The following is a 25,045-nucleotide window of genomic DNA, read 5'->3' on the forward strand; positions in this document are numbered from 1 at the left end:
CACCCTCCCAGAAGCTATAAGGGCCCTGCGGGATTTGTCTGCATTCCGCAGGGCCTGTAAGACCGAACTGTTTAAACAGGCTTTTGTGGTCTTACTGAAAAAGGGCTGACACCGGTGGGTCTGATCATAGTTAAGAAGTCAATACCGCCTATACTGGACTGAAATAGCGCTATAGAATGGTTTTAAAGTTGATATGTAAATTATGGTTTTATATGTTTTATTGGATTAATTGTTTTATAATGTTGTAAGCCGCCCTGAGTCCGCTTGCGGAGAGGGCGGGATATAAATACAAAGTAATAAATAAATAATAAATAAATAATAAATAAATAAGTTGTGGGATGGACATTTGAAATGCCTTTCCGTCTATCCTTCCTTTTCAGATGGCACAGTAGTTTAAAAAGCTGATTATTTTTAGTGTGTTTTTTCCTACACATTGGTTTTAATAAGCTCAGTAATAAAATTTGAGTCCTAGTGCTTTGAACTTTTAAACAAATATATTTATGACTATTTACCATTATTCCACAGCTGTTCTCTAATATGCTTTTCAAATTCTTATTAGCTGACATTTGGATAAATAAAAGCCAGGCAAAAGGAACACATAGTGTAAGCCTCACGATGATTTGCTTATATGTGTTTATATGTCTAAATTTGTGTCAGGAGGATCACATAAATTTATTTACTTCATTTATAGCCTTCCTTTCTCACTGAGACTCAAGGCAGATAACAGAATAAGTTTGCACATTCATGGATTATTCATCAGTAAAATATGAGTGATGAATTCCTGTTTTCTTTACTCAATGCCTCTTTCCTTCAGAAATACAGGTTCTCTCTTATGTGTCATATGGAAGTAAATAACTGCTTTCCAGTGCTTGTCAACATAATCAGCAATGCATTTTTGCATATGTTCAATTCTACTTCTCATATTCAAATCTGGAATCACATGTTTTATTATGTAAGTATTTCAACTTGACCTTAAGATGATACTTGTGTCTCTGTGTGGTTTTTTTTTTGGGGGGGGGGCATTTGTAGGATTAAAATGGAATTTTAGATGTACATTACAATGTGGAGTAATCCACTGTTTTAAAGATGCCAGGATTGTTATATGTGCTACTTCAAAGGGCTCTTGATCAATTAATCTTACTCGACATTCAGGTGTTTTCTCAGGAAGCAGTACATGAGCTTGTATTGTTCATTCTCTTAGGAACCCCAGCAGTGATTAGTGCAGCTATAATAAAAGTCCATTGTCAGAAGTTCTTCTCTTTCACTTCCTGTAAGCCTCATGCCCTATTGTGGAGGAGAAGGCGGGTGTGCTTTTGCTAGGCATTACCACTATCTGTTTTTTCTCTCTGTTAAATGGAGTTTGATGCAGCGGAGTTCAACACAGGGCATGCATTATTGCTACTGCATACTAAAAAAACCAACATGGCAGGACCAAGAACGTGCTTATAGCCATGCAATAGAATCACCACCAACCCCACCCCCCCGATTCCCATACCAAATCATGGCAGTCAGGTTTCGCACCAAGACCGCTCATTCGTTGCTGCTCTGAGTTCAAATACATCAGCGTCTACAGCATTTCTTGTGGTTGCCCGGATGCCTGCAAAGCTACCATGAAGCAGTAAATTCAATACATAACACTCCCATGTAGCAAACAACTTACAGGGAGTACAGCTTTGATCAGAAAACTGGTATGAAGGACAATTAAGAATTTCCTCCCTCCTGCCATGTTTAAAAAAACCAAAACCAAAACCTAGCGCTGGAATAAAGAAGTTAGGAGATATGACCACGGACCTTCTGCATAATGCATATTGGCCCCAATTAACTCCTAAGAAGAGTTACATCCTTCTGTACCCACTGACTTCAATGAATTTAGAAGGGAGTAACTGTGCTTAGGATTGCACTGTACATTCTTTAAAACTATTGTGACACATTAAGGAGCCACTAACAACCTGCTTCTGATGTACTTGCTACCAGCTGGAGCTTTGGTAACACTCAGTGGGGAGAGGTCTTAGAAGAGTCCAGCTTCATTATATAAAATGAATCCTGGTCAATTATAGTGAAATATATATATATTTTTGCATTCAGTACTTTGTGTGTGTAAGGGTAAAAATGTATATTATGTGGGAAGCAGCATGTTCCAAACCACATATTTATCTTGTAATGAAGGAGGAATATTTTAAGAATCAATGGCTGGTATGAGGGCAAGGGCTGCATAGACTATCTCCCACTGCTCAGATTTCCCTTGCAAAATTAGTGAAAAATGACCCCAGGGAAGAAGTGTTCGCAGGGACATCAGAGAAGCAGTAGCAGTAAACTGGAATCCGAACACCTTACTCTGTCCTTGTGCTGTTATGGGAGCTTGCTGGAAAAGGGAGTTGCTAGTTGCTCTGCTGACTTTCAGTGCTATCATTGTGTGTAGATAATAATACTAAATAAGCAGGGGCAGGACTCGGATTGAGTGGGAGCTCACAGGAGCACAGCTCCTGAACCTTTCTGAGAGTTCCACCTCCTCCTTCTTAGAGTTCCACCTCCTTGTCCATTGAATAGTATGTGCAGCTGCATAACAATCCCTGGATGAGCTCCACCACCTATTTTCTACAAAATGACCGCAAGCAGGGGGAAACATGACACTAGGAACCTGCAGGCTTATTACCCTGGTCTGTCTGTTCAGGCTGAGCAACTTGCTGTTTAGGCACAGTTGCACTCAAATTGCCTGCCTATGGCCCACTCACTTCCTTGCTCAAAGTTCTGCTTGGTTACTATTTGCTTGCCTCTAGATCACCGGTTAATGGCTACCTTTAAATTTTGTTCCCTGTTTCTAACTCTACTAAACATGCCAATACACTTACTATAAACCTAGTAGTTTTCTTGATAAAATATTTTTCTGATTCCTTTTCCAGACTGGTGTCACTGACCTGTGGTTTTACTTTGCTGAACCAAGCTTGTTGGGAATTCTGCTTTTATTTCCTGCTTTTGCACCACACTTTGCAATGAACAGCGTTCATGACTACAAGGTAAAATACATAAGGCAATATGCATGAAATATTCCTTTGCAATGGCTATCATGAGGGCTTGTTTTTTCTGGAAAAAGAGATGCCAGAACTCTCAAGAGGGCAGTAAAGGAGAAACACATGGATGCCCCCATGCCTGTCCAAGCGCTGGTTCAGCCAGCTGAAGACGCCGAGCGGCTCTGTCCCTCGCCATGCTCCCTGGAGCCCCCACGCCTACCTGAGTGCCGATTCAGCTGGCTGAAGACATCGGGTGGCCCTGCAATCCAGGTCACAGCACAGGAGTGGCCCCAAGCCATCTGGCCCAGCCACAGGTCCAGGCAGCCCACAGGGTCATGGCAGTAACTCCCTACAACTGCTGGGAACTGCCACTAGCCTCAGAAGACCCCAACATCCTCTCGACGAGGCCCCCAGCCCCTGTGCTGGCCACGCTGCTGTCTAAAGCCGCAGCAGGCCCACAGGGCGTGCTGTAAGACACTGCAGCCCCACCCCAGCAGAGCCAGAAACAAGCCCAGCCCCACCCTGGAGGCAGCCTGGGCGACTTGCCCTTTATACAGGGAGTGGGGCAGAGGGGAGGAGGAAGGACCGGGTGGCAAGGGAGCAGGGGAGGTATAAAGGGAGGGAAGGCAGCAGGGGGGGCCATGAGGAGGAAAAAATGTGAAGTAGAGGCCAGAGGCAAAGAAACGCAGAGAGAGAGACAAGCCACCAGTACTGCTGCAGCAGGGGATCAGGTGCACTTAATCTGACTCCTCACCTGTCTGAGGCCCATCCACTGCCTATAGGGGAGGCTCCCTCCGGGCAACCAAGATACAGCCACCCAATTGGCGGGGCCACCTGAGGAGGCAGGGCTCGACAGTAGAAAAACCAAGTGCATAATTACAGAATGGGAGAGACTTGTCTTGGCAATACTATAAGAACATAAGAGAAGCCATGTTGGATCAGGCCAATGGCCCATCCAGTCCAACACTCTGTGTCACACAGCGGCCAAAAAATCAAGTTCCATCAGGAGTTCCATCAGTGGGGCCAGGACACTAGAAGCCCTCCCACTGTTGCCCCCCTAAGCACCAAGAATGCAGAGCATCACTGCCCCAGACAGAGAGTTCCAACAATATTGGTGATAAGGATCTAGGGATCTTAGTGCAGGGGTGTCAAACTCATTTGTTATGAGGGCCAGAGCTTACATAAATGAGACTTTGTGAGGCTGGGCCATGTCGGGCTGGGCCATGTGTGTACCTATTTAATATTAGGTAGCAGATATATAAACTTTTTAAAGGACACAGACAAACACGACTAAAGATTTTATTTTTTTTAAAAAAAAACTTAAAATGTGTTTGCACTTGTTGGTCTTAAAGGTGCTTCCTTTGTATTTCTCCCATGGGATCCAGGGAACTGGGCAAAGGAAGCTCTGGCTCTTTCCCTCCCTCCCCAGGGGACCAGGAGGGGGAGGAGCTTCAGCCAATGGAGAAAATAGAGGTTTTGCTCTGTAGCTCCTGAGTGATTGAGCAAGCCTTGTAAAGCAAGCTGAGATGCAGAAGGAAACGAGAGGGGGAGAAGGAACATACGGGACATCATAAACAGGTCCCTCTTAGAGGGGCAATTTCCAACACCCCTAAAAGAGGCCTTGGTCCGCCCTCTCTTGAAAAAAGCTACAGCAGACCCGGCCGAATTGGCGAACTATCGACCGGTGTCTAATTTACCGTTTCTAGGTAAAATTATTGAGAGGGCTGTGGCGTTGCAGCTTCAGAGGTTTCTGGATGACGCTTCTGTCCTGGACCCATGTCAGTCGGGCTTCTGGCCGGGCCATGGGACGGAGACGGTGCTGGTCGCCTTGGTGGATGACCTCCAACGGCAACTGGACCGAGGCGGCGTTGCGGTGCTGATGTTGTTAGATCTGTCGGCTGCATTCGATACAGTCGACCATCGGCTACTGACGCGCCGCCTCGCCGACATTGGGGTTGAGGGGTCGGCCTTGCAATGGCTTTCCTCCTTTCTCCTAGGTCGGGGACAGAGGGTGGCTATTGGGGGGGAACGGTCCCGGAGGCGCACACTGGATTGCGGGGTGCCTCAGGGAGCAGTTCTCTCCCCGATGTTGTTCAACATCTATATGCGCCCCCTCGCCCAGATTGCCCGGCGGTTTGGGCTGGGTTGCCATCAATATGCAGATGACACCCAGCTCTATCTACTAATGGACGGCTGGCCCGACTCCGCACCAGGGAATCTCGACCGGGCTTTACAGGCTGTTGCGACATGGCTCAGGCTGAGTGGGCTGAAACTGAACCCAGCGAAGACAGAGGTCCTTTGCGTGGGTCGCGGCGCTCTGGGAAGGGAAATAGCTCTCCCGGCCTTCGATGGTGCGCTATTGAAAGCAGCGCGCCAGGTAAAGAGCCTGGGTGTTTTACTGGAGCCTTCACTATCAATGGAGGCCCAGATAGCAGCCACTGCCAAGTCAGCATTCTTCCATCTGAAGCGGGCAAGGCAGTTGGCCCCTTTCCTCGAGCGCCGGGACCTCGCAACAGTGATCCACGCAACGGTCACCTCAAGATTAGACTACTGTAATGCCCTCTACTTGGGGCTACCTCTGTGCCGGACTCGGAGACTGCAGCTAGTGCAGAACGCGGCAGCCAGGCTGTTGCTGGGGCTCCCAAAACGGGAGCATATACAGCCGGGGCTGCGTGAACTGCACTGGCTGCCGATTGTATACCGAGTCCAGTACAAAGTGTTGGTCGTTACCTTTAAAGCCTTATATGGCCGAGGACCTGCCTACCTGAGGGACCGTCTTTCCCCATACGAACCCCAGAGAGCACTGAGGTCAGTCGGGAAAAATCTAATGACCATCCCCGGGCCGAAGGAGATAAAATATCAGAGCACCAGAGCACGGGCATTCTCGATTGCGGCTCCTACTCTGTGGAACCGACTCCCCGAGGAGGTGCGGGCCCTGCGGAACCTTGAGCAGTTCCGCAGGGCCTGCAAGACCGTCCTTTTCAAATTTGCACACCCGGACTGTTAGGAAGATCAGAAATTAAGGAGCCGCCAACGCGGTTGAAGAACTATACCGCAGAATAACTGTATTTATTGAACTGGTTTTTAATGTTATTAAGTTTATTGTTGATGTTTTATATTGTTAAACTTAAAGGTTTTATTATTATTATTGTATGTTTTTATAAAATGTTGTTAGCCGCCCTGAGCCTGCTGAGGTGGGGAGGGCGGGATAGAAATAAAATTTATTATTATTATATTATTATTATTATAAGGAAGCAGACAAGAGCCAGTTGCTCAGGGGCCTGATAGAAGCCCTCCAGGAGCCTGATTTGGCCCCTGGGCCACATGTTTGACACCCCTGTCTTAGTGGATCATATGCTGCACATGAGCCAGCAGTGTGATGCGGTAGCTAAAAAGGCAGATGTAATTTTGGGCTGTATCAACAGAAGTATAGCGTCCATATCACCTGCCCCCCCACCCCTACTTGGAGCTGGCACCCTAGGCAATCGCCTAGTTCACCGACTCCCATGTGTCAGTCAGTGCTGTGAACATAGTACTCAAATAATCAAGATTCATAATGAGCTTAATTAAGGCAGGTGTGTTGTGTATCCCATAGTTTTTCATCAGATCAAGTGTTACGCCAAAGGGCAGCAACATTTCATCAAGAAGTTTCATCCAAGAGGATCTAAAAGAATCTAGTCCAGTTATCTGCAACTACAATGCTATTAAGTTCAGCCTTCAGGCCAAAGTTACCCGTAAAGTCCAAAACTGTAACATTTAATTTCAAAAGAGGGAACTTTACAATGACATTGGATTTAGAAGGCATTGGATTTATATTCCGCCCTCTACTCAGAGCGGCTCACAATCTCCTTTATCTCCTTCCCCAACAACAGACACCCTGTGAGATGGGTGGGTCTGAGAGGACTCTCACAGCAGCTGCGCTTTCAAGGACAACCTCTGCCAGAGCTATGGCTGACCCAAGGCCATGCTAGCAGGTGCATGTGGAGGAGTGGGGAATCAAACCCGGTTCTCCCAGATAAGAGTCTACACACTTAACCACTACACCAAACTTGCTCTCATGTTAAAGGAATAAAGAGGAATAGTAAATAGTAAATAATGAGAGGAATAGTAAAACAGAAACTGAAGGGGAAACACAAAATCTTGTTGTATGAATGCACCCAAATCCTCTCTCTCTGTGTAGCAAGGCAGAAAGCTCATACCCTGAATTAAAAAATTGTTCATCGTAAAGGTGCTTTGTGTCTCTCCCATGCCATTGAAACTGGGCAAAGCAAGGGAAAGAGGAGTGGGAGGAGCCTCAGCCAATGGAAGGAAGAGAGGCTTGGCTCAGTAGTTCTGCTGAGTGATTGAGAACCTGGCAAAGCAAACTTTCTTGTTCTGTAGCTCCTGTGCAATTGAGAGAGCCTGGCAAAGCAAGCTGAAATGCAGAAGGAAGCAAGAGAGGGAGAAGGAAGCAGATGACAGCCAGTTGTTTGCAGGCCATATAGGAGCTCTGTGGGGAGTGAATGTGTCCCATGAACCACATGTTTGACATTCCTGTGTTAGATAATATGTGAAAGTTTTCCAATATCTGGTCTTCTGCTCACTCGGTATTTCTGCCCATCTTTCAAAAGTGTCAAAATGCAATCTTCTCTGTGTGCTTCGTAATGTTATCTGGCTTCTGGGGATTCCAAATGTTTCCCTGTGCTTGTTCTGCTACTGAGAAAAGTGACAATGAAAGCAACAAAAGTCCCTGTATGTATATCTAGAAAGACTACAATGACAGTAAGAAAAGCCTGCTTTGGTGGGGAGGGTGGGATATAAATTGAACAAAATAAATAAAAAGAGATCTTGGAAGTTACTGTGCATTTGATAGAACTAGATAGAACTTTGTTTAACTGTTGCAACTTGGCTCATATTTAAACAACTAAAGTTTTTTTTAATTGAAGAATATAACAAATATTTTGTAATTTCTTTTTCTAGTTAAAAATTCACTCCCAGCTACGAGTCTCAGGACTCTTTTCTTCAGCATATTGGTGCGGACAAGCTCTAGTGGATATTCCACTGTATTGGATTATACTCTTTATAATGTTTGGAATAGAGTGGGTTCATGTCATACTCAGTGAGAGCATGTACAAGACATTCATCATTTTTTGCATTGTAAGTTTATTTACATCAGTTAAAAAAGTGATCATGATAGTATCTTAAAAACTTAATGTTCAATTAAAATTATCAACTGTAGCTACTTAGAATCATGTAGTTGTTTAATTGCTGACCAATGCATTTAAGTTGGCCAGTGCTTAATTAATATGAACTTCACAGCAGTTCAACCAAACCGTTTACTGTTATGGTTACTACCACTCTCCAGAAAACTCCAGAAAGAATTTGGAATTCTAGCTTCATGGAATGGGCTGAGGAACTGAGAGTGTCTCCCATGAAAATTTTCAGCAGGTTTTATCTGGCTCCAGTATGTTTCAGGCTGTGCCCTGAGGCTTAAAAAGGCATTTGTGTAATGAGGACTGTAGCCAGTTCTGAGACCTTGGATGTTATCACATGAATAGGACCTTCCCTGGTTCCCAGATAATCCTATGGTAGTGACAGTTAGAGCTGAATGCCTCTGCACTCTCCTTTGGTGCCAATAACTTCAACAGATTTGTAAATTATAAACATTTGTCTCTAATATATTTCAAATTCAAGGTAGCTTTAGTGCCCCCAAAATGCAGATGACAAAATTTGCAAACAGAGGGGCACCTATGGTCAGTGTTCTCTACATATTTGGGGAACTGCCCAGGTATGCAGAATAATGTAACTGTGAAACACTGCCCCCCCACCCACCCCCCAACCAGATGACAATTAAGCCTGTTCCAGAAGGTTTGGAATGTTAAAGGGGAAAGCATGTGTGTGTGAGAGAGAAGAAATCAGCCCTCTTAAGCCACTGAGAGCTTAAAGAAACCTGGAGCTGGTTGAGGTTTTTTTGTGGGGTGGGATTTCCAGATTTTCTCTCCACTGGCATTCCTCATGAACCCCCAGGTTGTACAATATAAGATATAAAATATATTGGGGGGGGGAATCAAAGAATCATATCAAGAAATAAAAATTAGACCTAAGACTTCATAATGATAAATCAGGCATCAAAATAAAATGAAAGCATAGAGGCCAATCACCTCTCCCACCCCTCCCCCTGACAGAGACCCCCGCCACTGACAGGCATACAGTCTGAGTCATGTGCTTTCCTGGCATGCCAGCATGTTCCATGGGCAAGCCCCGTGCCGTGGCTCCAACCAACACTGACTCCAGGAACCCCCATGACTCAGTGCTGCCCTTGCTATGTGTACTGCCCCTGCTATGTACCCTTCCCTCCAGGTGCCAATCCCCCCCCCCCCCATTCTAGAGCAGAGACAGAGTTCGGAGCCCCAGCCATGCACCCATCCCAGGGATGACCACCCCACCTCCTGCAGGTTGCAGCATTCCCCTCTTCTCCATGCCGTGAGCACAACAGCCTCATGGGGTTGGTCAGGCTGAGGGAATGCATCTGGCCCACCCCCTGCTCCCATGTTACAAGTTCACACACACACACACACCCCGTCTAGCTTCACACTCTGTCCAGCATGTTGAGATGGCTCATTTGCTCAAACCACCCTCTGGGCCCTCCCCCCTGCACACAGAGAGAAGCAAGTGAGCCCACCACCATAAACATTCCCTCAGGGAGCCCACAGGGGGAGTGGCAGATGAGTGGGGTGGGAGTGGGGCAGGGAGAAGTGTGAAGCAGAGACCAAGCAGGAAATGCAAAGTTCAGACACAACAAAGACTTTATTGCGCTGGGATCAAGTGGGATTGCATCCCAGGTGGTACTCGGAAAGGCTTGCTGGGCACGAGGCTCCATTCCAAGAGGATGACTGGAACAGCTGACTGAGTAGAGTTTGTGGGGGGGCAGGACTCGCCACACCTGGAAGCCTCTCTGTTCAATCTCCACCTGCAAAACAAATAGAGGGCCCATGGCATCCGAGGAGGAGTGCAATGCCAGTCACAGCCATGGATATCCTGTCCTGACAGGGTCAGCAAAGGCAGCCCCAAAATTCCAAAATGGACAGTCGCTGACCTAGTCACCACAGGCAGCAGATCAGCTGCCAGATAACACCCCTTCCTGCCTTCGGTGCCCTGCCAAGCGTGGGGACTGGGCAAAAGACAGACCATCTCCTGGAAAACTGTCTGAGGAGGGCTTCCAGTGGCATGTAGAGGCTGTGGCAATTAGTGGCATGGCCTGTGTTGCCCCATGCCTGAGCTCGCTGCTGGGCTTGAGTACCAGAGATGCTTTCACACCACCCAACCTCAAGTGAGGAGGAGGGAGGGAGGAAAGTTTGGGGTGCTTGCTTGCATCTACCTGCCTGTGTGCAACTGTCTTTGTGCGTTGAGCCTCCAGAGATTGGGTGCCTGTTGGGACTCAGAAATGGTAGAAGTTAGCCACAAAGTAGAGACCTCGCTATCCCCCTTGCATGTCAAAGTGCGCTCTTTAAGTGCCCTCTCTGTGCATCACCCACCACCAAAGTGCCTTGCCCCTTGCTCTAAGTCCCCATAGCAGAGAACTCTGAGACAGAGTCCCATGCCGCGTGCTCTACCTAGAGTTGTGTTTGGCCTGAGCGGAAGTTTTTGTAGGATGGGGGCCCATGATTAGGTGCTGAGGAGAGGGCTTGACCATCCCAGGGCATGAGGGAATTGGTGCAGCCTGTAGTCACCTTCCTGAGGAGTTTCGAGGCTAATCCAGCAGTGGAGGAAGACTTTATTTTTTTTTGTTCCATGGGTGCCAATGGGGCACAGCAGCTTTTTCCTTGTCGTAAACTTACACTTTCTTGTTGGGGGGGGGGGGGGGCATTTCCAGACTGAAAGTTCTTAGGAAGCTGACTAACTCTGGCCATGCCTCAAACACTGACCCTACCTATGCTGGCTTGGCCATCTAAACCTCAACTGCACTGCCGCCTGGCTCCTACAGCCCTCCACTGGCTGCCTTGGGTGGCCAGGTGTTCCAGCACCCCTGTGCCAATGTAAGCCCCATTTACACCAATGTAACTGGACTTAGACTGGTGTAACTGGGACTTATGCCAGTGTAAGGGTTAATCTGCTTCCAGAGCACTCTTTCCCCCTCTTAGATTTGTGCTGTTAGTTTACTTTCTTGCAGGGAAAATTTCTGGGATGGTGCATGTGACTTTTTTTCTGCAGTTAAAATTGCCAAGAGACCAAGCTTTGCTATGGTATAGATCTGCATGCGGAATGTGTGAGGTAGCAATCACAAGACTTTTTCATTACTTGTGAACTTCCTGAATTCATTCAACTACCATACTCAACATGCCAGTGGGGTTTTGTAAATTTGTTGTCTGGTGGTCCCTGTATTCACTATTGCAGTATTAATAGTATATCAGTGCTATTCAATTAGTATGCTGTATTTCAGAAGTTATACTACTTGAATAGTACTGATGTAAGTACAATTGTTAATGGTAAGCACTGTATATGTTTGCCACTTTTATCTAACAGTAAGCTTAAATGTTACCTTCTTTCTAACAGGTGGTATTTCTGCTCAACTATGGCATGTCAGTTGTCTTGTTACTGTATGTAGTTGCATTCATATTTCGCAAAGGACAATATACAAGCAGTTTCTGGTCTTTCACCTTTATTTTGGTAAGTATATGGTCAGACCACTAATTTCTTCAAGATTTCTTTAGATTCATTGTTTGTCCTACCCCAGTATTAAGTCTATATTATATTAAGCTTCATACAATATGAGCCCATTAGGGAAGGGTGGGATAGAAATATAATAAAATAAAAATAAAATATGTAAATATTATGATAGCATACTCTATGGCATACTAAATATATTATTTCAAAATCTCTACATTTAAAATAGCAATAGGAAACTGACAATGGACAATGCAACTACAATATTTTCTACTAGGATTGTTGCATTAATTCTAACCCAGTGAATTTAAGAGAGATCTGGGTGGATGGGATTGGCTGTGGTACACAACCAGGACTTTAGTAGCATCCCTCAAGAAGTGGGTCTGATCTTAGATGACATGGTCACATTTTTTACAAGGCCTTAAGTGAAGGCATTATCACCATATGATTCACTGATCCATACATGTTTATGGCAGGGTGAAGAGGATTAAAAGTGCAGAGCCTCAGGCATATGGGCATGATATAATTTATGCTGCTGCACACTAGAGACCTCTGTGTATGTGCAGTTGGATCTAGCAGCCACTCTGAGGAAAGCAGTCTAGAATTATGGAAGGGACTCAATTCCACCAAAACATCCAGAACAAAAGCAGGTGCTTCTATGCCTTGCTAATTCTGCCTAGTCCCCAAAATTTTTGCAGCAGAAAGAATACTCTACTGCTTATATGGAAGATGGTATCATTCTAAATCTGGGGATATGGTTATTACTTCATCCCTACCTTATAATGTGAACAGTCATTGCATTCTGATATGGAGGGAATTTGGAAGAAACCTAATGCAGACGGATGCACTTTTTATATTAGGGAGAATTCCAGATAGTTAAACTTAAGGAAGGAATCTAATTGAGCCAGATCGTATCCAGCCTGTATTCATGTGGTTGCAGTACAGGCAGCATAAGTTCTTGTCATTGTCTGATTTGTCAGTGAGCACTGTGTAATTTGTCAGTGAGCACTTTCTAATGAACAAAGTTTGAGTCCAGTGGCACCTTTAAGACCAACAAGTTTAATTCTGGGTATAAGCTTTAAACTTTGTTGGTCAAAGGTGCCACTGGACTCAGACTTGGTTCTGTTGCTTCAGACCAACATGGTTGCCACCTGAATCTACTTTCTAATGAAGTTACATCTTATTAAATTGCAGTTACCTCAGTAACACGAATACACACACATAAAAAAACCTGAAACCAATAACATTTATGATCTTGATTAACTGACTTTATTATCTGTAACTGGCTATGAAGGAAATTTACTTGTTGAGGAAAGATTTTTAAAAATCTACTGGGAACAAAGCAAACCTAGTTCAAAGCTGGTTTAGCCTAGAAGTTATGAGTAGAGTTCTGAACTGGAATTTCATTGATCTAACTTCTGAGCTGAGAGTATTGTCTAGCATGCTTCTCTCTCTCAGCAACAGCCTCCATCTTTAATGCAAACTTAATCCTCTACTTTACCTTATGGGGTTGCCAGAAGTGTCACTGAGACAAATTATGTATGAAAAAGCAATTATTAAATGCGCCAAATAAGTACTACGTTGTTTATCTTTTTATTAGTTGCAAACATTTAGCAGTCTCATTCAGTATTGAGCATCTATATAATTCTGAACATGGTTCACATAATATAGATTAAAAAGCTGCACAACTGGGCTTGGTACAGGACTGGGAGATGTTTCTATAAATTTTGGACTAAAAAAAACAGTCCTGAAGAAAAGCTTTTAATTTTAAAAAAGGAGTAAAATAAAGCAGAAGCATTATATGATCTTGGCACCCATCCTGGATTGCCTAGGCTACTGCAAACAACAGACTGTGTGGGTGCTGGAGTAATCCTAATTGGCTCTTGCAGAGGTGTGTGTGTGGGAGGGAATGGCTATATAGGAAAGACAAGAAGGAATTTTGGGTGCAAAGCCAGAGAGAAAGGAGGGAGGCAAGAAAACATAAATAATAGCAGGGAGAAATTGGAGCTGGAATGAAGCAAGGCAAGGGTAGAAACTGTAAGGGAGAGGGAGAAAAAGGACTGGAGTGAAACTGGCAGATGGGAGAGATTGAGAAAGGCAAGAGAGAAGGAAATAGGGAAAGGGGAGAAGCGGCTAACATGTTGACAACGTTTCTTCATATTTTAGTCACCAGCTATTGGAACTTTTTTTTAAAAAAATATTAAGACTCCATTTGTGAAAACTACAAATGAGATAGGACATGGGTCATTTGTAGAAAAAGAAGTGCCAGAGCTCATTAGCACAACTCATTTGCATATGTCACATTACCGGAAGGTGTACTAAATTATATCAGCTCTGCACCTACCTTAAAATGCTTCTTGAATTATAATTGTCATAATAAAACCTTACTCCCATCATACTTTTAAAATTACTTTCTCCGATGTGGCCACAGTGGCATGATGAAGATTTCCGTCTGCTTTATATGTGTTGATTATTGTCTCCTTTTTTGTGATGAAAAATATTAGAAAGTTTGTCAAATCTTAGAGTTCAGCAGAATTCTCACAGGGGGTTTGAGCAATGCAGCCCAAGAACAAGTGTTTGGGGGGAGGGACAAGAAAGAAAGAGCACAATAAAATTAGAGGTTCCTGAGCTGCGCTCCTGTGAGCTCCTGCCCAAAATGAAGCCTGAGATAGAAGATTCCATCCCTTTCTCCTAGGTGGAGACTGGAGTCTTCCTGGAATTACAACTGATCTCCAGATTGTAGAGTTCCCTTGGGAAAAACTGGCCGCTTTGTAAGGTGGTCTCTATGGCACCACATCCATGCTGAGCTTCCTCCTCTCCCCTCCTTAAACTCTACTGTCTCCAGCCTCTACCCTCAAATATCCAGGAATTTCTGAACTGGAGTTGGCAGCCCTGCTCTCTCCATCTCACTGTAGAACACTTCCCTAGATGTGATCAATAGTTGTGCAGGAGGGATCCTTGTACAAAGGAGGGCTTTGTGTCAATTGGAGGATGATTATTTGTAGTTTTCTTCATAGAATAGAGGAATTTTGAAGAGGAATTTCCAGGGAGAGATATTACCATATTCTGGTTCGTGACATAAGCAATCAAAAATGAGTAGAATTTTATAAAATAACTTTTATGATGCTGTCCTCTTATATTTTAGATGATCATGATTTTCATGGTTGCCAGTGCTTTCGTTAATGGAATTGAAGCGATCTTTGCCATCTATGTGATGACATTTTTGTTTCCTATGTATCCAACATTAACCTTCACATTTTCTTTTATATCGGTAAGTTGAAGTGCAAGGTTATCTACGGACTGTTGTAATTAGATTGGACCATTGCAGTAGAATAAGCACTACTATTATAATTCACTTTCAAATTCTTGAAAGCAAGATATGCAGATCTTCTTATTTCCCTGGCCTTGTTAATACCAGGTGCCTAGAGCTGAAGTACTGGGTCTGCTTCATAATTATTCTGAAAAATAAGAAATCACCAATTTACAGCTTGGGATTTTGTTGCTATGAGCTAAACTGGACATTACTCCTTTCATGAGTTCACCATGGGGATTTGCAGCTATACTTTTACCACTAGTCTTGGTGGCAACTCTTGTGTAGGAAAAAAAAGATGAGGCATATTTTCATTGGGACTATGGTGCAAGGGGAGGAGGGACTCTTGATTTCCTCTCATGCCATTTTTGGCAGCTGAGACCAGAAAGGGGATTGTTATTTGCTCTGTTGGGAGCCTGACAGTGTACTGAACACTTGCACATACAGACTCCTGACAGGTGAATAATGCTTGCTCTTGCAGCCCTGGGTTGTTTCAGTTGCCAAAAATGGTGTGTGGGGGAGACAGGAACCCTGCCACCTAGTGTGATGGTCCCAATCAAGATCATGCTTTTTATACAGGAGTTGCATCTGTGTAATGTGGTGAACTGGTGCAAAAAGGGACATCCAACAGAATACTTTGGAGACTGTGCCCCAGGAAGCCTGGAGTTCTTTGGAAGCTTCTCATGGTTTCTTAGTGTGAACTTCAATTGTGACTTCCATTAAAAAAAAAGTCTGCCATGAAAATGTTGTGAAAGTAACGTCACCCCAGAGTCGGAAACGACTGGTGCTTGCACAGGAGACCTTTCCTTTCCCCTCCTGTGAATGGCTTGGAGCTGCTCAAAATAGTAAATATTTTTATGGACTAAAAATAGTAAATACCTGAAATTTGGAAATGAAAGAGACTGAAATAATTTTTGAACAATTTATAGTTTATTGAGTTAGTATACAGGAGTGATAGCTTTGTAACACAGTGTTTGTGCTTTTTGGGTTGAATAACCACACCATGGCTTCCTTGTTTTCTTTGCTGTTTTCTTTTCAGACAAGGGCTGATAGTGTCCTGTCCTGGAAATTCCTTTCCTTTCCTTTTCCTTAGAAGCTCCTTGATATATAGATCTTGAGCAGTGGGGGTGCAATTCTAGCTCCTTTCCTCATGGTGCACCCTGGATTATGCTAAAGAGTTAGAACTTCTGGCTGTCAGACAATCATAGGATTTCCTGGCTACACTTGAGCATGGAACCTTGAGCAATGGAATTGCTGCTTTTTGCTTAAGAGACATAAAGGACTGAAATAAAATTTGCAGCTGCCAGTGAAACTTTTGCATTTGTGTCGTTCAGTTAAAGGGGCATTGCCCCAGACATAGATAATCCAGATCAACCAAGTAAGAGGAGTAAAGTAATGAAATCTAAGAATCTCATAAAAGGGATATTCCAATGGCATGTGCACTAGAGAATCAACCAAACCTAAGGAACACAAACAGGTCATTCTGAATATGGCAGGACTATAGCCAGGATTTTAAAAGTTGGGGGGCACCCTTTCCCATCCACTGCAGGTCTTGCCACTTCTCAGAAGCTTTCTGGGGTAGGGGCAAAAGCTGGAGGCTCTGAAAGTGGCCGAGTCAAGAAGTGACTGCACCTTGCATGCAAGCAAGGGGGTTTCTGTCTACCTTCCGCTCCCCACCCCGGTGCTTTGCAGCCAGCAGCTCCATCCATCCCCCCTCCCCAGCCCATTCCACACAGCTTCCCCCACTTCCTGCTCCTCTGCCTTCCTCCTCTCCATCTGCTGCTTTTGCTGCTGCAGTGCACTGTGCCTTGCTCAACTCTCCTGGCTCCAGCTGCCACTGATGATGCTTCGCTGACTCAGCTATGGCAAAAAAGGGAGGGAAGCAGGCTGGAAGCCCCTCTGGAAATCAGGTGCCCCCACCTGGGGGTCTGGGCAGTGCCCCCACAGACCCCCCCCCCCCAGGCCTGGAATAAAGTAACTTAATTTATCTATCTTTCATAACGATAGAAGTGTTGGCATTTAATCTGGCAAGAAAAAGAGCTCTTAAGAAGGCATGGGTAAAAGGTAAACTATCAAAAGGTAAAATCTCCATTTGGACCCATCCTTGAACGTTCAGCAGCATGCGCGGCTTGGGGGCTGTCGGCTGGCTCTCCCCCCTAGGTGGCAGGGGATCCACACAGCAGCTTGTACCCTTAAGTTGGCTCCTTAAGGGTCAGCAGCCCTGTAGCACAGAGTGGTAAAGCTGCAGTATTGTAGTCTGAACTCTCTGCTCACGACCTGTTCGATTCCAGCAGAAGCTGGATTCAGGTAGCCAGCTTAAGGTTGACTCAGCCTTCCATCCTTCCAAGGTTGGTAAAATGAGTACCCAGCTTGCTGGGGGGGAAGTGTAGATGACTGGGGAAGGCAATGGCAAACCACCCTGTAAAAAGTCTGCCGTGAAAACGTCATGATGTGACATTACCCCAGAGTCAGAAACGACTGGTGCTTGCACAGGGGACCTTTCCTTTCCTGACTCCTTAAACTCATTTACCCTCTCCCCCTTAGGATTGCACTGAGAAAGAAGAAATGAAAACACTGCACAGTTTGCAAATATCCTAACTCCAACCAGAAAATACGGGGGCAGCGGGGGGGGGGGGGATTAACAAGGTTTAAATAAAGCAGGGGTTTTTTTGTGAGGAGCTAGATGTTAATGATGTGTACACAAATAGAGGATAAAGTAATATGGAAACATAAAAAATGATGTACCAGTCAAGTGGCTGAAACATGAGAAGCCCTTAGTGTGGAGGGAACTTCTGTTATCAAATCTGTACAGGACTGAAAGGGTTAAATCTCTTCTTTCCTAGCAGGTTGGCCCTGATCCAAATCATTTCTGCACAGGCACACAGCTTACTTTTTACAGATTAGTGGAGATTTTGGTTAAGTCCATTTTGGCCCTTCCTGTAAACGGGGTTCCCTTTGTCGTTTAATTTTTTAAAAAATGTTTTCATTGGTGCCTTTAAAAGCCTACACCATGTTTTATTTCAGGGTCATCTTTTGGAGTGTTTAGATTTTCTCAGCACTAATTACAATGTTCATGATTTTAATCTGTGCTTAGAACTGAATGTGGGAAAAACAAAAGAATTTTTATTTCTAAATATCAGCTATGGTTCTCTTATAGTTGCTGCAGAAATCTAGCGATTCCCTGGAGTCTGACCCATATATAACTAAGCTAAGGACATATCTCTTGACATCTTCATTTGCGGTGAGAATTGAAAACACTATTCTTATTTACAGGAAACAGATTTTAAACAAAACCGTGATAATTTCTGCTGTCCACAGTCTCAAAGTAGTTTAAATAACACAATGGAAACTATGTCCTGGCAGCTTTCAGGTCTGTAAATGTCACAGTCACCTCTCATTACTTAGCTACTTAAAAACTGATACTTATGAAGATAGGTAGTATGGAATAATCTATTCAATAATATGGAATAATCTGTTCATCATACAGCAGACTCCATGCTTGCACATGTCCTTGCATTCCTATATACTTTTATCCAATGAGTAAATATCCTTCCCTTGTATTGGGAATCAGAGGTTCAAAGACCCAATTCACCTCTGGAATGAGTGGGTGGTCTGGACCATACTCTTATTGTTTGTTCTTTATTCCTGAGCTAAAAATCTGAAATAACTATCACTTATTTCTGTTATCAAATCTGTATAGGACTGAAAGGGTTAAATCTCTTCTTTCCTAGCAGGTCGGCCCTGATCCAAATCATTTCTGCACAGGCACACAGCTTACTTTTTACAGATTAGTGGAGATTTTGGTTAAGTCAATTTTGGCTCTTCCTGTAAACGGGGTTCCCTTTGTAGTTTAATTTTTTTAAAAAATGTTTTCATTGGTGCCTTTAAAAGCCTACATTTTAAAATTTCGGAGGTGGCACAGCAGCAACAGGTAATCTTGTTTCTTCCCAACATGATTGCCTTTTGCAGCCATGCTGCCTCACAGCAATTTTAAAAATTGTTAAATTTTCTTTTAAAACGGCACTGGTGGCCATCAGTTGATCCTGTGGCTACTGTCACAGCTGATTTTAGGTTTAACTTCAGCTCTGGTATATCTGAATGCATATCCCTCAAATCATGCACTTTTCTAAAGTTCACAAGATCAATAATACAGCTTAAGTCTGCAGAAGTGTATTAATTTGGCTGCTTACATTTAGCTGTGTAACCTTAATGAACAAAGGAAAATTACTCCTTTGGTTTGTGGGCAAAATTCTATGGCAGAATTAGCTTCAAACCATAGAGTTTTGCCAAAAAAACCCCCAGAGCATGCCCCCCCCCAATGCCACTGATGTGCCTATGTCACTTCCAGGTGATGGAGGCACATTGTGTTTACATTCAGTTTCGTGCCTGTTTGGGGGAGTAATTTTGTAGTGCTTCCTTGACTAATTCCCTGAAGGCAGTTCTCACTCACCAGTGCTGATCAGTTCAAGCGCTATTTGCAAAATGAAGCTGTGCGGCACAAAAAGGAAGATATTTAACTGTTCAGCATTTAATCACAAAGCTGGAGTAATCTAATCACGCAGATGAGTAAATTATATTAAATTAATTTGATTATAAATCTCTATAGTTAGTAAGGTAACAGTCTGTTTCTGTTTTTATTTAGCCTTTATTTCAAAGCATAGTTCTCATATTTTTATTGCATCACCTGGAGAGGAAATACGGCAACCAATTTATGAGAAGAGATCCTGTCTTTAGGTTTGTATGCATACTGCTGGGACAAACATGGAAAAAATCCTTTTCTTTTCTTACCTACTTTCTTTTTTTCTTTTTTTGCAAGCATTAACTTGATGATTGCATCATTTTGATGGTAACTAGGGTTGCCAGATCCCTTGGCCAAGTGGGGTGGGGGGGGGTAAGCTTACTGGGATGGAAGGAATAAGATGCAGGAAATAAATGTGACATGCCTATGTAACTTCTGGGTGATGTAGGCACATCAAGGATGTTGGGGGTGATGCCTTGGTTTGTGGGCAAAATTCTATGGTAGAATTAGCTTCAAACCATAGAGTTTTGCCCCCCCCCCCCAAAAAAAAAAACCCCAGAGCATGGCGCACTCCCCATGTCACTGATGTGCCTATGTCACTTCCAGGTGATGGAGGCACATTGTGTTTACATTCAGTTTCTTGCCTGTTTGGGGGAGTAATTTCCCCTGGTTTCTGATAGCTCTGACCCCAAGGAAGAGGCTCCAAACCAGTGGATCCCCTGCTCCTTACTGGGGACTGGCAATCCTAATGGTAACAGAATCCTCTACATTAAAAAGACCAGTTTTCCTATCACATACTGAGTTCAGTCAGTTCTTAATCAAACAAGAATGCTTCATTGGCAAGAACAGCCACAAGCAGATTGGCAACAATGACACACTATATACATTTGAAAAAGTGAAAAACCATGCCCTGAAGGAAGGCACTTCCAATCCTGTTCTGCTTTCCAAGATCCTTCACTTGCCTGGGAAATTATAGATGCTTATATACAAATGCTAGAAGTGTCCAAGGTAAAATTGGGGAGTTTGAATGCCTAGTGTTAGGGGGAAATATAGACATTGTGGATATTTCAGTAACTTGGTGGAATGAGGAGAATCAGTGGGACACAGTGATTCCTGGATTTAAATTATATCGGAAGGAGAGGGAGGGAAGGGTTGGAGGTAGGGTGGCTCTGTATGTCAGAGAGGGTATACAGTCCGTAACATCGAGAAGGTCAGAGAATTAGATTCCCTTCTAGAAATGCTTTGGGTCAAAATAGTGGGCCCAAAAGGAAGTTTAACTCTGGGAGTTTGTTATCGCCCACCAGCTCAAAGGATAGAGGATGATTATAAAATGATGAAAGAATTAAAGATAGCGGCTAAATGTAAAAACTGTCATAATAGGTGATTTTAACTACCTGCAGGTTGATTGAGTCAATATGTGTTCCGGTCGAGAGAAAGAGATTGAGTTTCTAGAGACTCTCAAAAATTGTGCTATGGAACGATGGTCACAGAACCTACCAGTGTTGGGGCGATCCTGGACTTGGTCCTAAGTAATGCCCAAGAAGGGCCCTGTGGTGCAGAGTGGTAAAACTGCAGTACTGCAGTCGGAGCCCTCTGCTCACAACCTGAGTTCGATTCCAGCAGAAGCTGGTTCAGGTAGCCGGCTCCAGGTTGACTCAGCCTTCCATTCTTCCGAGGTTGGCAAAATGAGTACCCAGCTTGCTGGGGGGAAAGTATAGATGACTGGGGAAGGCAATGGCAAACCACCCTGTAAAAAGTCTGTCATGAAAACGTTGTGAAAGCAATGTCACCCCAGAGTCGAAAATGACTGGTGCCTGCAGACCTTTACCTTTTTAATGCCCAAGACCTGGTGAGGGATGTAAAAGTGATTGCACCACTTGGGAGGAGTGACCATAATGTTGTTGATTTTACCATTTGTATAAATAGGGAGTTGCCCCAAAAGACCAACACAACCACTCTTAGCTTCAAAAGAGGCAAATTCTCTGAGATGAGGAGGCATGTGAAGAGGAAACCGAAAGGAAAGGTAAATAGGATGAAAACCCTTGTGGAAGCTTGGAGGCTATTTAAAATTACAATCCTAGAAGCTCAGATAAAATATATACCACAAGTCAGGAAAAGCACAAATAGGTATTTAAAAAAGCCTAAATGGTTAACAAACAAAGTAATGAAAGCTATAAAAGGTAAGAAGGATTTCTTTAAGTGGTGGAAAGCTAGTCCAAGTGAGGTTAATAAGTGGGAACACAGAGTGCGGCAAATCAAAAGCAAGACTGTGATTAGGCAGGCAAAAAGGGACTATGAGGAGTATATTGCAAAAAACATAAAGACCAACAATAAAAATTCTTCAAATACATTAGAAGCAGGAAACCAGATAGGGAGGCCGTGGGGTCCTTGGATGACCAAGGGGCAAAAGGATTACTGAAGGAGGATAGGGAAATGGCTGAGAAGCTGAATGCATTTTTTGCCTCTGTCTCCACTGTGGAAGATGAGAAGTGTTTGCCCACTCCAGAACTGTTGATCTTGGGAGGGGTGTTGAAAGACCTGAGTCAGATTGAGGTGACGGGAAAGGAGGTCCTACAACTGATAGACAAATTAAAAACTAATAAATCACCAGGCCCAGATGTCATACATCCAAGAGTTCTGAAAGAACTCAAAGGTGAAATTGTGGATCTCCTAACAAAAATATGTAATCTTTCATTGAAATCTGCCTCCTGTCCCAAGGACTGGAGGTAGCAAATGTCACTCCCATCTTTAAAAAGGGTTCCAGAGGAGATCCATGAAATTATAGGCCACTCAGTCTAACTTCAATACTGGGAAAGTTGGTGGAAACTGTTATAGGCATATTGATGAACTAATGTTATTGAGGAACACTCAACTTGGGTTCTGTAGCGGAAGATCTTGTCTCACTAACCTGTTAAGAGTTCTTCGAGGGGGTGAACAAACATATGGACAAGGGAGACCCAATAGATGTTGTTTACCTTGACTTCCAGAAAGCTTTTGTTAAAGTTCCTCATCAAAGGCTCCTTAGTAAGCTTGAGAGTCATGGAGTAAAAGGACAAGTCCTCTTGTGGATCAAAAACTGGCTAATTAATAGGAAGCAAAGAGTAAGTATAAATGAGCAATTTTCACAGTGGAAGATGGTAAGCAGTGGGGTGCCGTAGGGCTCAGTACTGGGACCCATGCTCTTTAACTTGTTCATTAATGATTTGGAGTTGGGAGTAAGCAGTGAAATGGCTAAGTTTGCAGATGACACTAAATGGTTCAGGGTGGTGAGAATTAGAGAGAATTTTGAGGCACTCCAAAGTGATCTGTTGAGGCTAGGTGAATGGGCATCAATGTGGCAGATGAGGTTCAATGTGGCCAAGTGCAAAGTCTAATTTGTAGTTGTCTTCTTGCCTCGCTCAATGAGACACAGGTCTCTTTAGACTCTTCAAAGCCTGTTCTTAAAATTTTTAAAGGGAGGGGGAGATTGGGCAATTGGAGGAGACTTTCTATAGCTTTTTTTTTTCTCCTTTGAACACCCTTTCTTCTGCTCAGTTTGGAGGGACAGGCTCTCAAGTTCACTTATTGGGCATGGTCACTCTGGCATGGAGTTGAAGCAATGCCCCCCCCCTTTCACTCTGAGTCCTGCTGAGGAGAAAAAATATTTTATTTACTTATTTTACTTATTTTGTATCCTGCCTTTCCACCCAGTTAGGGACCCTCAAGTTAAAACAAACAGCAAACATTTAAAATACATTTAAATTAATTTTAGAATAGTACATATATGTAATCAACAATTTAAAACAAACAGAAATGATGGTCAATAAAGAAACACTAAACTTTAAAAAAAAATCTCCACCCACTGGCAGAAGACAATGAAAAGAAGAGAACTGAATCTCCCTGGAGGGAGTTCCACAAGTTTTTGTTCCATGACTGAGAAGGCCTTTTCTTGGTTTGCCAGTCTAGGGTTGCCAGCTTCCTGGTAGTGTTTCAAAACAAGATTTAGTTTATTTAAAACAGATTAGCAGGTAAGGGATGGGATTTCGATCTGTGGGCAGACAGGAAAAAAATGAATACAGAACTCCTTCACAGGCAGCGTATTTCCTAAGATACAGTGTTTCTCTCAGATGGCTCAACATTCACTAAAATTAACCTTGATGTTAAAAGTTTATAATTTTATAATTATTCTAGATTTCTGAGGTTATCTGCCTCGTCCCCTGGGTTAATAGACTCAGGCCTGTCACTTCTAGACCCTTTTTTTCCTCTGGCAAACTAGTTATTCAGTTCTCTTCTCAAGAGCAATAATTCTGGCCTTTGGCACCTTTGAGGGCCCTTCTCTGATACCTCAAAACCCTTTGCCAAGTCCTACTCGCCAGACTACTTCTGCAATCACAGGCACCAAATAATGTACTTTCAATACACTTTCAATACACTTTCTAACTGGATTTTGCCAATTCACACAGTAAAATCCAATTGGAAAGTGCATGAAAGTGGATTGAAAGTGCATTATTTAGCATGTCTGATAGCAACCTATCAGCCTTGGAATACTAAGCTAAATAGAGGAACCTTTGTCTCTCTCAAGATGTGTTTCACAACCCGATGTGAGTGAACCTTATCTTAGAATGACCGGGCTGAAATGAAGGCTTGGCTCCCCCCTCCTTTCCGAAACCAGAAGGGAGGGGGAGGAAAGCCTTCATTTCAGCCCAGTCATTTTAAATCTAAGGTTCACCTGCGTAGGGCTGCGAATGCGTGGGGGGGTGGGGGAGCAGAGCAAAGGGAAGGGATGGGAAGGGGGTGCCGCTGCCACCTTGCCGCACGCTGTGATTGTGGTGGCGGGGCAGGGAAGGGAGAGGGAAGGGGTTGCGTGCAGCTGCTGCCTCGCCACGCGCTGTGATTGTGGTGGTGAGGCAGGGAAGGGAAGGGAAAGGAGGGGCGGGCGGAAGGCGAAGGGAAGGGTATGGGCAGGGGCGGCCGGTGGGCGGAGGAGGCAGGCAAGCTAGGTGCTTGCCAGGGGCACCGGGAGGGGGTAGGGAGTCCAATTTGGTGCCCCCACCCTCCCGGTGCCCTAGGCAACCGCCTAGTTTACCTAGAGGGCAAGCCGGCCCTATGCCCAATCACAGTGAGTTCCATGCCCTGTCACTCACTGAGAATTTCATCATATGCACTACCTTTCACTCATGCATAGGCTTGCAGTCCATCACAGTCTTTAATGTAAAATGATATATTTTTCAAATAGAGACATGCAAAACCTTCTGTCTAAATGTATTGCTATTGGAGAACATTGTTCCTCATAAATAGATATGTGTGATGGCAGGACTTCCTAAATTTTTAATTTGCCTGTTAGTACAGATTCTAGCATTATTGCACATAGTTTGTTGCATACATTTTTTGCAAATACTTCTTTGGGACATGGTCCTTTGTCATTTTTTTGTGATGCTCTTGTTCTCTAGGACTTCTCCACAGAGAAAGAACATCAAGAAGAATCCTGAAGAACCCAGTGAAGATGAAGATGCAGATGTTCAAGATGAAAGAGCAAGAGTTCAAAATGCACTGTCTTCAGCAGACCAGGAAGAGGTAACATGTATC

At 43.9% G+C, this 25,045-nt stretch overlaps 1 protein-coding gene across 1 annotated transcript in view; it reads left to right on the top strand.

Annotated features, from left to right (window-relative positions):
- LOC132581053 (ABC-type organic anion transporter ABCA8-like) overlaps window positions 1-25,045 on the top strand; it is a 135,133-nt gene that overhangs the window by 70,916 nt on the left and 39,172 nt on the right. The window contains exons 21-27 of the mRNA XM_060252091.1: window positions 815-952; window positions 2,901-3,014; window positions 7,968-8,144; window positions 11,541-11,654; window positions 14,797-14,922; window positions 19,604-19,695; window positions 24,910-25,033. Coding sequence (XP_060108074.1) covers window positions 815-952; window positions 2,901-3,014; window positions 7,968-8,144; window positions 11,541-11,654; window positions 14,797-14,922; window positions 19,604-19,695; window positions 24,910-25,033 — 885 coding nt within the window. The remainder of the gene's footprint in view (window positions 1-814; window positions 953-2,900; window positions 3,015-7,967; window positions 8,145-11,540; window positions 11,655-14,796; window positions 14,923-19,603; window positions 19,696-24,909; window positions 25,034-25,045) is intronic.

This window comes from Heteronotia binoei, chromosome 13 (genome assembly GCF_032191835.1).
Source record: "Heteronotia binoei isolate CCM8104 ecotype False Entrance Well chromosome 13, APGP_CSIRO_Hbin_v1, whole genome shotgun sequence".
Lineage (NCBI taxonomy): Eukaryota > Metazoa > Chordata > Lepidosauria > Squamata > Gekkonidae > Heteronotia > Heteronotia binoei.